At 33.3% G+C, this 12571-nt stretch overlaps 1 protein-coding gene across 1 annotated transcript in view; it reads left to right on the top strand.

The window, feature by feature from the left end:
* Positions 1–12571, top strand: part of LOC144352418 (telomerase protein component 1-like) — a 104493-nt gene that overhangs the window by 22738 nt on the left and 69184 nt on the right. The window contains exons 17-20 of the mRNA XM_085494605.1: positions 275–369; positions 1149–1325; positions 1870–2112; positions 11458–11571. Coding sequence (XP_085350731.1) covers positions 275–369; positions 1149–1325; positions 1870–2112; positions 11458–11571 — 629 coding nt within the window. The remainder of the gene's footprint in view (positions 1–274; positions 370–1148; positions 1326–1869; positions 2113–11457; positions 11572–12571) is intronic.

Here is a 12571-nt window from a genome sequence, read left to right as displayed (position 1 = left end):
AAAAACACACTTGAATGCCCTAGGTTTATTATCTTTTACAGTGAACATTTTTCTTACTAATGTTAGTAATTCACTTTGCTTAAATACAACTTCAAAACATGCACCTAATCAGAGTTGCCCTGGCACATGATAATTGGAGCCGAAAATTATTATATTGTAAACATAAAATCAGAAATGCTGTACTAATGCTGATCATCATCATCGTCATATTTTAAAGTATAAATTGCATTTCTTTCAGAATTATAATGAACAAGTTTTCTGTGTTTTTTTTCAGACTGCAGGTATTGGAAAATTACTTCAATCTGATACCCCTGCTCCTAAAATGGAATCTTTTGAAAGACCACTTCCTGTTATATCTACCGCTCCCAGGTAAGTAGATAAAATACTGTTTTATTTTTACTGGTATCAATTGTCATGATTTCAAGGTTGAAAGTTCATAATGATCAATGTGACATGCTGTCTTACATTTCCACAATGAAATGATTGCTGACTTCGGTTTAAACTATTTTGTATTGTTTTTGAGTTTTTGCTCCACCATTGCCAATATGTGTTTCCACGGGTACCACTAAAACTACATTACCACCAATAACATGTCAACCGCTCATTGCAAAACAGTGTGCTAAAAAGTTCAAGGTTGAAATTATATCATGGATTATGTCATAGTCACTACTTTGTGTCTTGTTTAGTATGGGTCCCATGCAATGAATACAATTTGTATATTTGATTAGTTTTATTAGTTGCCACAAACTCTTGCATACAGAAAGTGTGATTCATAAGAAAAAACAAAGCATACAAAAATAAATCCACAAATATTTTCTACTTCATCTAGCTTTTGGCACATACTGTTTCAGAATTTTTTAACTGTTATTCATCACCTATGTTTGTAATCCATGACTTTAACAGGATGGATTTAGCATGTCTCTGTTGAGCAGAATCAAAAGCTTGTGTCCTATCCACCATTTTGTAATGGGTTTCAAAACCTGAGATTCAGCGACAGATGTTGTGTTGAGTTAGATTCAGATCAGCAAAATGTCAGATTTTTGCTAAAATTTAATTAACAAGGCAAAATTGTTTCGAAATTTTCCATGATTTGCGGGATTCAGACAGTTCAAGCAATTCTCAATAATTTAGATTCAAATTTACTTCAGGTGGAGAACAGCGAGAGTGTTCATTTCATCAACATTCCGAGATATGCATGGTGAAAGAGATTTACTTACTCGGTTCGTCTTTCCTGAACTGAGAGCCAGAGCTAAGAAACATTTCATTAATGTGTATGAGGTTGATTTGAGATGGGGTGTAACAGAAGATGAAGCCAAAAGTAACAAGTGAGTGCTTTCTGAATTAATTTCACTGGTTTGATTTCATATTTATTTATTTTCATTTTTACTGGTCCGGCATAATTTTCCAGTTTTTCTTACTTTGACTTTCTGTTGAGTCACACATATACATGTCTGTTTTGTGATAAATGTTACACAGTGTAGTTTGTTACAGATTTTAAAAATCTTCTGCAATATTGAAGACACAATCAACAATGTGAAAATTCTAAAAGAACTAAAAATTTGTGATATTTTGTAGAGTAAAATGTTCAATCAAATCAATGGCCAGGATACAATTACTTTGCAATTTCCCCATAGCAACAAACTGTTCAATTTGGCAGCCATTTTGGATTGAATAAAAGGAAACAGTCGAGGTTCATAATTCAATGTGGTAATTTGATTTAAATTCTGAAAAAAAAATTAATATTACAAATCACAAATTTTCAGGAAATTTCCAAAATTTCTATTCCAAAAGTGTTTACGGTGCAACAATTCTTTGGTAGTTCAGTCACTATTTTTTCAACATTTGTCTACATGTAATGTACTTCAACAGATCTATTGAGATATGTCTAAGTGAAGTCTCCAGGTGTGATTTGTTTATTGGAATCCTTGGTGACAGATATGGATGGATTCCAGAACGATATCTGGCACCAGATACAGAAGAATTTGATTGGCTGAAAGATTATCCTGCAGGACGGTCGATAACTGAATTAGAAATGTTCCATGCAGCCCTGTGTGACTCACAGAACATGGGAGATAGAGCATTTTTTTATCTGCGATCTGGGAATTTTATGCGGTAAGTTAGTTATGATTTAAAGCGCGGTGGTCGTCGCGCAGCGCATGTTCGAATTTCATTTAAATAAACAATGTATTTAACACGCGTTGTATACGTCGCTATGAGTCCCATATCGAACAGGACGCGGCGCGACGACTGCCGCCCTTTAATTTATATTGATTGTCATTTCATTGCATATTTATGCAAATGTGAATGCCTAGAAGTTAAGTTATGCTAAGACTAGACTGTTTGAGCTGAAATTGACATAAATTGACACAACAAAATATAAGGGTGTCATGCATATTTATGCAAATGTGAATGCCTAGAAGTTAAGTTATACTAAGACTGTACTGTTTGAGCTGAAATTGACATAAATTGACACAACAAAATATAAGGGTGTCATGCATATTTATGCAAATGTGAATGCCTAGAAGTTAAGTTATGCTAAGACTAGACTGTTTGAGGTGAAATTGACATAAATTGACACAACAAAATATAAGGGTGTCATGCATATTTATGCAAATGTGAATGCCTAGAAGTTAAGTTATGCTAAGACTGTACTGTTTGAGGTGAAATTGACATAAATTGACACAACAAAATATAAGGGTGTCATGCATATTTATGCAAATGTGAATGCCTAGAAGTTAAGTTATGCTAAGACTGTACTGTTTGAGGTGAAATTGACATAAATTGACACAACAAAATATAAGGGTGCCATGCATATTTATGCAAATGTGAATGCCTAGAAGTTAAGTTATGCTAAGACTAGACTGTTTGAGCTGAAATTGACATAAATTGACACAACAAAATATAAGGGTGTCATGCATATTTATGCAAATGTGAATGCCTAGAAGTTAAGTTATGCTAAGACTAGACTGTTTGAGCTGAAATTGACATAAATTGACACAACAAAATATAAGGGTGCCATGCATATTTATGCAAATGTGAATGCCTAGAAGTTAAGTTATGCTAAGACTAGACTGTTTGAGCTGAAATTGACATAAATTGACACAACAAAATATAAGGGTGTCATGCATATTTATGCAAATGTGAATGCCTAGAAGTTAAGTTATGCTAAGACTAGACTGTTTGAGCTGAAATTGACATAAATTGACACAACAAAATATAAGGGTGTCATGCATATTTATGCAAATGTGAATGCCTAGAAGTTAAGTTATGCTAAGACTAGACTGTTTGAGCTGAAATTGACATAAATTGACACAACAAAATATAAGGGTGCCATGCATATTTATGCAAATGTGAATGCCTAGAAGTTAAGTTATGCTAAGACTAGACTGTTTGAGCTGAAATTGACATAAATTGACACAACAAAATATAAAGGTGTCATGCATATTTATGCAAATGTGAATGCCTAGAAGTTAAGTTATGCTAAGACTAGACTGTTTGAGCTGAAATTGACATAAATTGACACAACAAAATATAAGGGTGTCATGCATATTTATGCAAATGTGAATGCCTAGAAGTTAAGTTATACTAAGACTGTACTGTTTGAGCTGAAATTGACATAAATTGACACAACAAAATATAAGGGTGCCATGTATATTTATGCAAATGTGAATGCCTAGAAGTTAAGTTATGCTAAGACTAGACTGTTTGAGCTGAAATTGACATAAATTGACACAACAAAATATAAGGGTGCCATGCATATTTATGCAAATGTGAATGCCTAGAAGTTAAGTTATACTAAGACTAGACTGTTTGAGCTGAAATTGACATAAATTGACACAACAAAATATAAGGGTGCCATGTATATTTATGCAAATGTGAATGCCTAGAAGTTAAGTTATACTAAGACTGTACTGTTTGAGCTGAAATTGACATAAATTGACACAACAAAATATAAGGGTGTCATGCATATTTATGCAAATGTGAATGCCTAGAAGTTAAGTTATGCTAAGACTAGACTGTTTGAGCTGAAATTGACATAAATTGACACAACAAAATATAAGGGTGTCATGCATATTTATGCAAATGTGAATGCCTAGAAGTTAAGTTATGCTAAGACTGTACTGTTTGAGGTGAAATTGACATAAATTGACACAACAAAATATAAGGGTGTCATGCATATTTATGCAAATGTGAATGCCTAGAAGTTAAGTTATGCTAAGACTGTACTGTTTGAGGTGAAATTGACATAAATTGACACAACAAAATATAAGGGTGCCATGATATTTATGCAAATGTGAATGCCTAGAAGTTAAGTTATGCTAAGACTAGACTGTTTGAGCTGAAATTGACATAAATTGACACAACAAAATATAAGGGTGCCATGATATTTATGCAAATGTGAATGCCTAGAAGTTAAGTTATGCTAAGACTAGACTGTTTGAGCTGAAATTGACATAAATTGACACAACAAAATATAAGGGTGCCATGATATTTATGCAAATGTGAATGCCTAGAAGTTAAGTTATACTAAGACTGTACTGTTTGAGCTGAAATTGACATAAATTGACACAACAAAATATAAGGGTGTCATGCATATTTATGCAAATGTGAATGCCTAGAAGTTAAGTTATGCTAAGACTAGACTGTTTGAGGTGAAATTGACATAAATTGACACAACAAAATATAAGGGTGTCATGCATATTTATGCAAATGTGAATGCCTAGAAGTTAAGTTATGCTAAGACTAGACTGTTTGAGCTGAAATTGACATAAATTGACACAACAAAATATAAGGGTGCCATGCATATTTATGCAAATGTGAATGCCTAGAAGTTAAGTTATGCTAAGACTGTACTGTTTGAGCTGAAATTGACATAAATTGACACAACAAAATATAAGGGTGCCATGATATTTATGCAAATGTGAATGCCTAGAAGTTAAGTTATGCTAAGACTAGACTGTTTGAGCTGAAATTGACATAAATTGACACAACAAAATATAAGGGTGCCATGATATTTATGCAAATGTGAATGCCAAGAAGTTAAGACTAGACTGTTTGAGCTGAAATTGACATAAATTGACACAACAAAATATAAGGGTGCCATGCATATTTATGCAAATGTGAATGCCAAGAAGTTAAGTTATGCTAAGACTGTACTGTTTGAGCTGAAATTGACATAAATTGACACAACAAAATATAAGGGTGCCATGATATTTATGCAAATGTGAATGCCTAGAAGTTAAGTTATGCTAAGACTGTACTGGTTGAGCTGAAATTGACATAAATTGACACAACAAAATATAAGGGTGTCATGCATATTTATGCAAATGTGAATGCCTAGAAGTTAAGTTATGCTAAGACTAGACTGTTTGAGGTGAAATTGACATAAATTGACACAACAAAATATAAGGGTGTCATGCATATTTATGCAAATGTGAATGCCTAGAAGTTAAGTTATGCCAAGACTAGACTGTTTGAGCTGAAATTGACATAAATTGACACAACAAAATATAAGGGTGTCATGCATATTTATGCAAATGTGAATGCCTAGAAGTTAAGTTATGCTAAGACTAGACTGTTTGAGCTGAAATTGACATAAATTGACACAACAAAATATAAGGGTGCCATGATATTTATGCAAATGTGAATGCCAAGAAGTTAAGACTAGACTGTTTGAGCTGAAATTGACATAAATTGACACAACAAAATATAAGGGTGCCATGATATTTATGCAAATGTGAATGCCAAGAAGTTAAGACTAGACTGTTTGAGCTGAAATTGACATAAATTGACACAACAAAATATAAGGGTGCCATGATATTTATGCAAATGTGAATGCCAAGAAGTTAAGACTAGACTGTTTGAGCTGAAATTGACATAAATTGACACAACAAAATATAAGGGTGCCATGATATTTATGCAAATGTGAATGCCAAGAAGTTAAGACTAGACTGTTTGAGCTGAAATTGACATAAATTGACACAACAAAATATAAGGGTGCCATGATATTTATGCAAATGTGAATGCCTAGAAGTTAAGTTATGCTAAGACTGTACTGTTTGAGCTGAAATTGACATAAATTGACACAACAAAATATAAGGGTGCCATGATATTTATGCAAATGTGAATGCCTAGAAGTTAAGTTATGCTAAGACTGTACTGTTTGAGCTGAAATTGACATAAATTGACACAACAAAATATAAGGGTGCCATGATATTTATGCAAATGTGAATGCCAAGAAGTTAAGACTAGACTGTTTGAGCTGAAATTGACATAAATTGACACAACAAAATATAAGGGTGCCATGATATTTATGCAAATGTGAATGCCTAGAAGTTAAGTTATGCTAAGACTGTACTGTTTGAGCTGAAATTGACATAAATTGACACAACAAAATATAAGGGTGCCATGCATATTTATGCAAATGTGAATGCCTAGAAGTTAAGTTATGCTAAGACTGTACTGTTTGAGGTGAAATTGACATAAATTGACACAACAAAATATAAGGGTGCCATGCATATTTATGCAAATGTGAATGCCTAGAAGTTAAGTTATGCTAAGACTGTACTGTTTGAGCTGAAATTGACATAAATTGACACAACAAAATATAAGGGTGCCATGATATTTATGCAAATGTGAATGCCTAGAAGTTAAGTTATGCTAAGACTGTACTGTTTGAGCTGAAATTGACATAAATTGACACAACAAAATATAAGGGTGCCATGATATTTATGCAAATGTGAATGCCTAGAAGTTAAGTTATGCTAAGACTGTACTGTTTGAGCTGAAATTGACATAAATTGACACAACAAAATATAAGGGTGCCATGATATTTATGCAAATGTGAATGCCTAGAAGTTAAGACTAGACTGTTTGAGCTGAAATTGACATAAATTGACACAACAAAATATAAGGGTGCCATGATATTTATGCAAATGTGAATGCCAAGAAGTTAAGACTAGACTGTTTGAGCTGAAATTGACATAAATTGACACAACAAAATATAAGGGTGCCATGATATTTATGCAAATGTGAATGCCTAGAAGTTAAGTTATGCTAAGACTAGACTGTTTGAGCTGAAATTGACATAAATTGACACAACAAAATATAAGGGTGCCATGATATTTATGCAAATGTGAATGCCAAGAAGTTAAGACTAGACTGTTTGAGCTGAAATTGACATAAATTGACACAACAAAATATAAGGGTGCCATGATATTTATGCAAATGTGAATGCCTAGAAGTTAAGACTAGACTGTTTGAGCTGAAATTGACATAAATTGACACAACAAAATATAAGGGTGCCATGATATTTATGCAAATGTGAATGCCTAGAAGTTAAGACTAGACTGTTTGAGCTGAAATTGACATAAATTGACACAACAAAATATAAGGGTGCCATGATATTTATGCAAATGTGAATGCCTAGAAGTTAAGTTATGCTAAGACTGTACTGTTTGAGCTGAAATTGACATAAATTGACACAACAAAATATAAGGGTGCCATGATATTTATGCAAATGTGAATGCCTAGAAGTTAAGTTATGCTAAGACTGTACTGTTTGAGCTGAAATTGACATAAATTGACACAACAAAATATAAGGGTGTCATGCATATTTATGCAAATGTGAATGCCTAGAAGTTAAGTTATGCTAAGACTGTACTGTTTGAGCTGAAATTGACATAAATTGACACAACAAAATATAAGGGTGCCATGATATTTATGCAAATGTGAATGCCAAGAAGTTAAGACTAGACTGTTTGAGCTGAAATTGACATAAATTGACACAACAAAATATAAGGGTGCCATGATATTTATGCAAATGTGAATGCCTAGAAGTTAAGTTATGCTAAGACTGTACTGTTTGAGCTGAAATTGACATAAATTGACACAACAAAATATAAGGGTGCCATGCATATTTATGCAAATGTGAATGCCTAGAAGTTAAGTTATGCTAAGACTGTACTGTTTGAGGTGAAATTGACATAAATTGACACAACAAAATATAAGGGTGTCATGCATATTTATGCAAATGTGAATGCCTAGAAGTTATGCTAAGACTAGACTGTTTGAGCTGAAATTGACATAAATTGACACAACAAAATATAAGGGTGTCATGCATATTTATGCAAATGTGAATGCCTAGAAGTTAAGTTATGCTAAGACTGTACTGTTTGAGCTGAAATTGACATAAATTGACACAACAAAATATAAGGGTGTCATGCATATTTATGCAAATGTGAATGCCTAGAAGTTATGCTAAGACTAGACTGTTTGAGCTGAAATTGACATAAATTGACACAACAAAATATAAGGGTGTCATGCATATTTATGCAAATGTGAATGCCTAGAAGTTATGCTAAGACTGTACTGTTTGAGCTGAAATTGACATAAATTGACACAACAAAATATAAGGGTGCCATGATATTTATGCAAATGTGAATGCCTGGAAGTTAAGTTATGCTAAGACTGTACTGTTTGAGCTGAAATTGACATAAATTGACACAACAAAAATATAAGGGTGTCATGCATATTTATGCAAATGTGAATGCCAAGAAGTTATGCTAAGACTGTACTGTTTGAGCTGAAATTGACATAAATTGACACAACAAAATATAAGGGTGTCATGCATATTTATGCAAATGTGAATGCCTAGAAGTTATGCTAAGACTAGACTGTTTGAGCTGAAATTGACATAAATTGACACAACAAAATATAAGGGTGTCATGCATATTTATGCAAATGTGAATGCCTAGAAGTTATGCTAAGACTGTACTGTTTGAGCTGAAATTGACATAAATTGACACAACAAAATATAAGGGTGTCATGCATATTTATGCAAATGTGAATGCCTAGAAGTTATGCTAAGACTAGACTGTTTGAGCTGAAATTGACATAAATTGACACAACAAAATATAAAGGTGCCATGATATTTATGCAAATGTGAATGCCAAGAAGTTAAGTTATGCTAAGACTGTACTGTTTGAGCTGAAATTGACATAAATTGACACAACAAAATATAAAGGTGCCATGCATATTTATGCAAATGTGAATGCCTAGAAGTTAAGTTATGCTAAGACTAGACTGTTTGAGCTGAAATTGACATAAATTGACACAACAAAATATAAGGGTGTCATGCATATTTATGCAAATGTGAATGCCTGGAAGTTAAGTTATGCTAAGACTGTACTGTTTGAGCTGAAATTCACATAAATTGACACAACAAAATATAAGGGTGTCATGCATATTTATGCAAATGTGAATGCCTAGAAGTTATGCTAAGACTGTACTGTTTGAGGTGAAATTGACATAAATTGACACAACAAAATATAAGGGTGCCATGCATATTTATGCAAATGTGAATGCCTAGAAGTTAAGTTATGCTAAGACTAGACTGTTTGAGCTGAAATTGACATAAATTGACACAACAAAATATAAGGGTGTCATGCATATTTATGCAAATGTGAATGCCTAGAAGTTAAGTTATGCTAAGACTGTACTGTTTGAGCTGAAATTGACATAAATTGACACAACAAAATATAAGGGTGCCATGCATATTTATGCAAATGTGAATGCCTAGAAGTTAAGTTATGCTAAGACTGTACTGTTTGAGGTGAAATTGACATAAATTGACACAACAAAATATAAGGGTGCCATGCATATTTATGCAAATGTGAATGCCTAGAAGTTAAGTTATGCTAAGACTGTACTGTTTGAGCTGAAATTGACATAAATTGACACAACAAAATATAAGGGTGTCATGCATATTTATGCAAATGTGAATGCCTAGAAGTTATGCTAAGACTGTACTGTTTGAGCTGAAATTGACATAAATTGACACAACAAAATATAAGGGTGTCATGCATATTTATGCAAATGTGAATGCCTAGAAGTTATGCTAAGACTGTACTGTTTGAGCTGAAATTGACATAAATTGACACAACAAAATATAAGGGTGCCATGATATTTATGTAAATGTGAATGCCTGGAAGTTAAGTTATGCTAAGACTGTACTGTTTGAGCTGAAATTGACATAAATTGACACAACAAAAATATAAGGGTGTCATGCATATTTATGCAAATGTGAATGCCAAGAAGTTATGCTAAGACTGTACTGTTTGAGCTGAAATTAACATAAATTGACACAACAAAATATAAAGGTGCCATGCATATTTATGCAAATGTGAATGCCTAGAAGTTATGCTAAGACTAGACTGTTTGAGCTGAAATTGACATAAATTGACACAACAAAATATAAGGGTGTCATGCATATTCATGCAAATGTGAATGCCTAGAAGTTATGCTAAGACTGTACTGTTTGAGCTGAAATTGACATAAATTGACACAACAAAATATAAGGGTGTCATGCATATTTATGCAAATGTGAATGCCTAGAAGTTATGCTAAGACTAGACTGTTTGAGCTGAAATTGACATAAATTGACACAACAAAATATAAAGGTGCCATGCATATTTATGCAAATGTGAATGCCTGGAAGTTAAGTTATGCTAAGACTGTACTGTTTGAGCTGAAATTGACATAAATTGACACAACAAAATATAAAGGTGCCATGCATATTTATGCAAATGTGAATGCCTAGAAGTTAAGTTATGCTAAGACTAGACTGTTTGAGCTGAAATTGACATAAATTGACACAACAAAATATAAGGGTGTCATGCATATTTATGCAAATGTGAATGCCTGGAAGTTAAGTTATGCTAAGACTGTACTGTTTGAGCTGAAATTCACATAAATTGACACAACAAAATATAAGGGTGTCATGCATATTTATGCAAATGTGAATGCCTAGAAGTTAAGTTATGCTAAGACTAGACTGTTTGAGCTGAAATTGACATAAATTGACACAACAAAATATAAAGGTGCCATGCATATTTATGCAAATGTGAATGCCTAGAAGTTAAGTTATGCTAAGACTGTACTGTTTGAGCTGAAATTGACATAAATTGACACAACAAAATATAAAGGTGCCATGCATATTTATGCAAATGTGAATGCCTAGAAGTTAAGTTATGCTAAGACTAGACTGTTTGAGCTGAAATTGACATAAATTGACACAACAAAATATAAGGGTGTCATGCATATTTATGCAAATGTGAATGCCTAGAAGTTATGCTAAGACTGTACTGTTTGAGCTGAAATTGACATAAATTGACACAACAAAATATAAGGGTGCCATGCATATTTATGCAAATGTGAATGCCTAGAAGTTAAGTTATGCTAAGACTAGACTGTTTGAGCTGAAATTGACATAAATTGACACAACAAAATATAAGGGTGCCATGCATATTTATGCAAATGTGAATGTCTGGGAGTTAACACTGTAGTATGTGTGTAATTTAAATTCACTGTTACAATATGTACTGGTCAATTCCAGACACATGTTTACTCGTGCTTAAATAAATATGAAATGTGTAATATTCTAATCGACTCCTGCAGGGATGTACCATCAAAATGGAAATCAGATTTTGAAACAGAGACCAATTCTAGCAAAGAGAAGATCAAGAGTTTAAAAGAGAAAATCAGAAGAAGTGGACTAGAAGTTTATGATGAGTGAGTGATACCTTGATAATATTGTGAGAATAATCACACTGTTGCACAAAGACAATATTGTATAACAAATCAATGTAGCTATGACTCAGGACAGTGGTACTACCTCATCTTTGCTAGCCAAGGTCTAAGTTTATTCGGCCAAGCCTCTAAACAGACCTTGGCAGAACGACCATCAAATATGCGCATTCTAACAGCGCCCCTAGTAGTCAGTCGCGGCTAATCATTGTCCAATCAGTTTGCGTGTTACAAATCCCTCTTTGGCGTTTCATTTTAAACAAAATTGTGATATTTGTGATGATAAAATTGCGAAAGTTTTTTGGTGTTGGTGCCCTCAAGCCTCATCGGGTACAGGCAATCATCGCAGTTTTGTGTCGGAACGATGTCTTATCACGACAAAAAACAGGAAGTGGAATTTTATTTAATAATTTGGTACGTCCAAGCTGATTGGGCGCCTTGTTTCTAGGCACGCACAATCAGATCTCACTGCTTAAGATAGGCAACTAGCCTATGCGATCCCGCACGGTATTGTGTAGAGGCCTATAGGTCAAAGACACGGGACCGTACGATTCGGACGATGGTACTACCTATGTGCATAGTTTTATTATTTTTTTTAAATTATTACAATTATTCAAGTCAAGCACTATGGTAAAAATAAGTCGTATTTTAATGAACTAGTACACAATGAAATTTAATTTGTAAAAATGGGCTTATAATAGAGTGAATATGGTATATCGCATAGGCTTCCATTACCGTATTTGCTCTTGGTATTTCATAATTCCAATAGAGGCTATAGTAAACACTATTTTTTTTAAATTGGATTATCAAAATATGATTAATGACACTTTTCTGTTCTTTTCACCACTAGACTTTCTCATGATTTCTTACTACTGTAAAATGACTAATTTTCACTGGGTTTAAATTTAAAACCCAGTGAATAATTAACCCCTTTACAGTACCATTTTGTAATGTTAGGGCAAGGTCATGCTAGTTTCACTATGTT

This window comes from Saccoglossus kowalevskii, chromosome 20 (assembly GCF_978046115.1).
Source record: "Saccoglossus kowalevskii chromosome 20, keSacKowa6.1, whole genome shotgun sequence".
NCBI classification, from domain to species: Eukaryota; Metazoa; Hemichordata; class Enteropneusta; family Harrimaniidae; genus Saccoglossus; species Saccoglossus kowalevskii.
The sequence above is the reverse complement of the archived record's forward strand: the minus strand, read 5'-3'. Positions and strand labels throughout refer to the sequence as shown.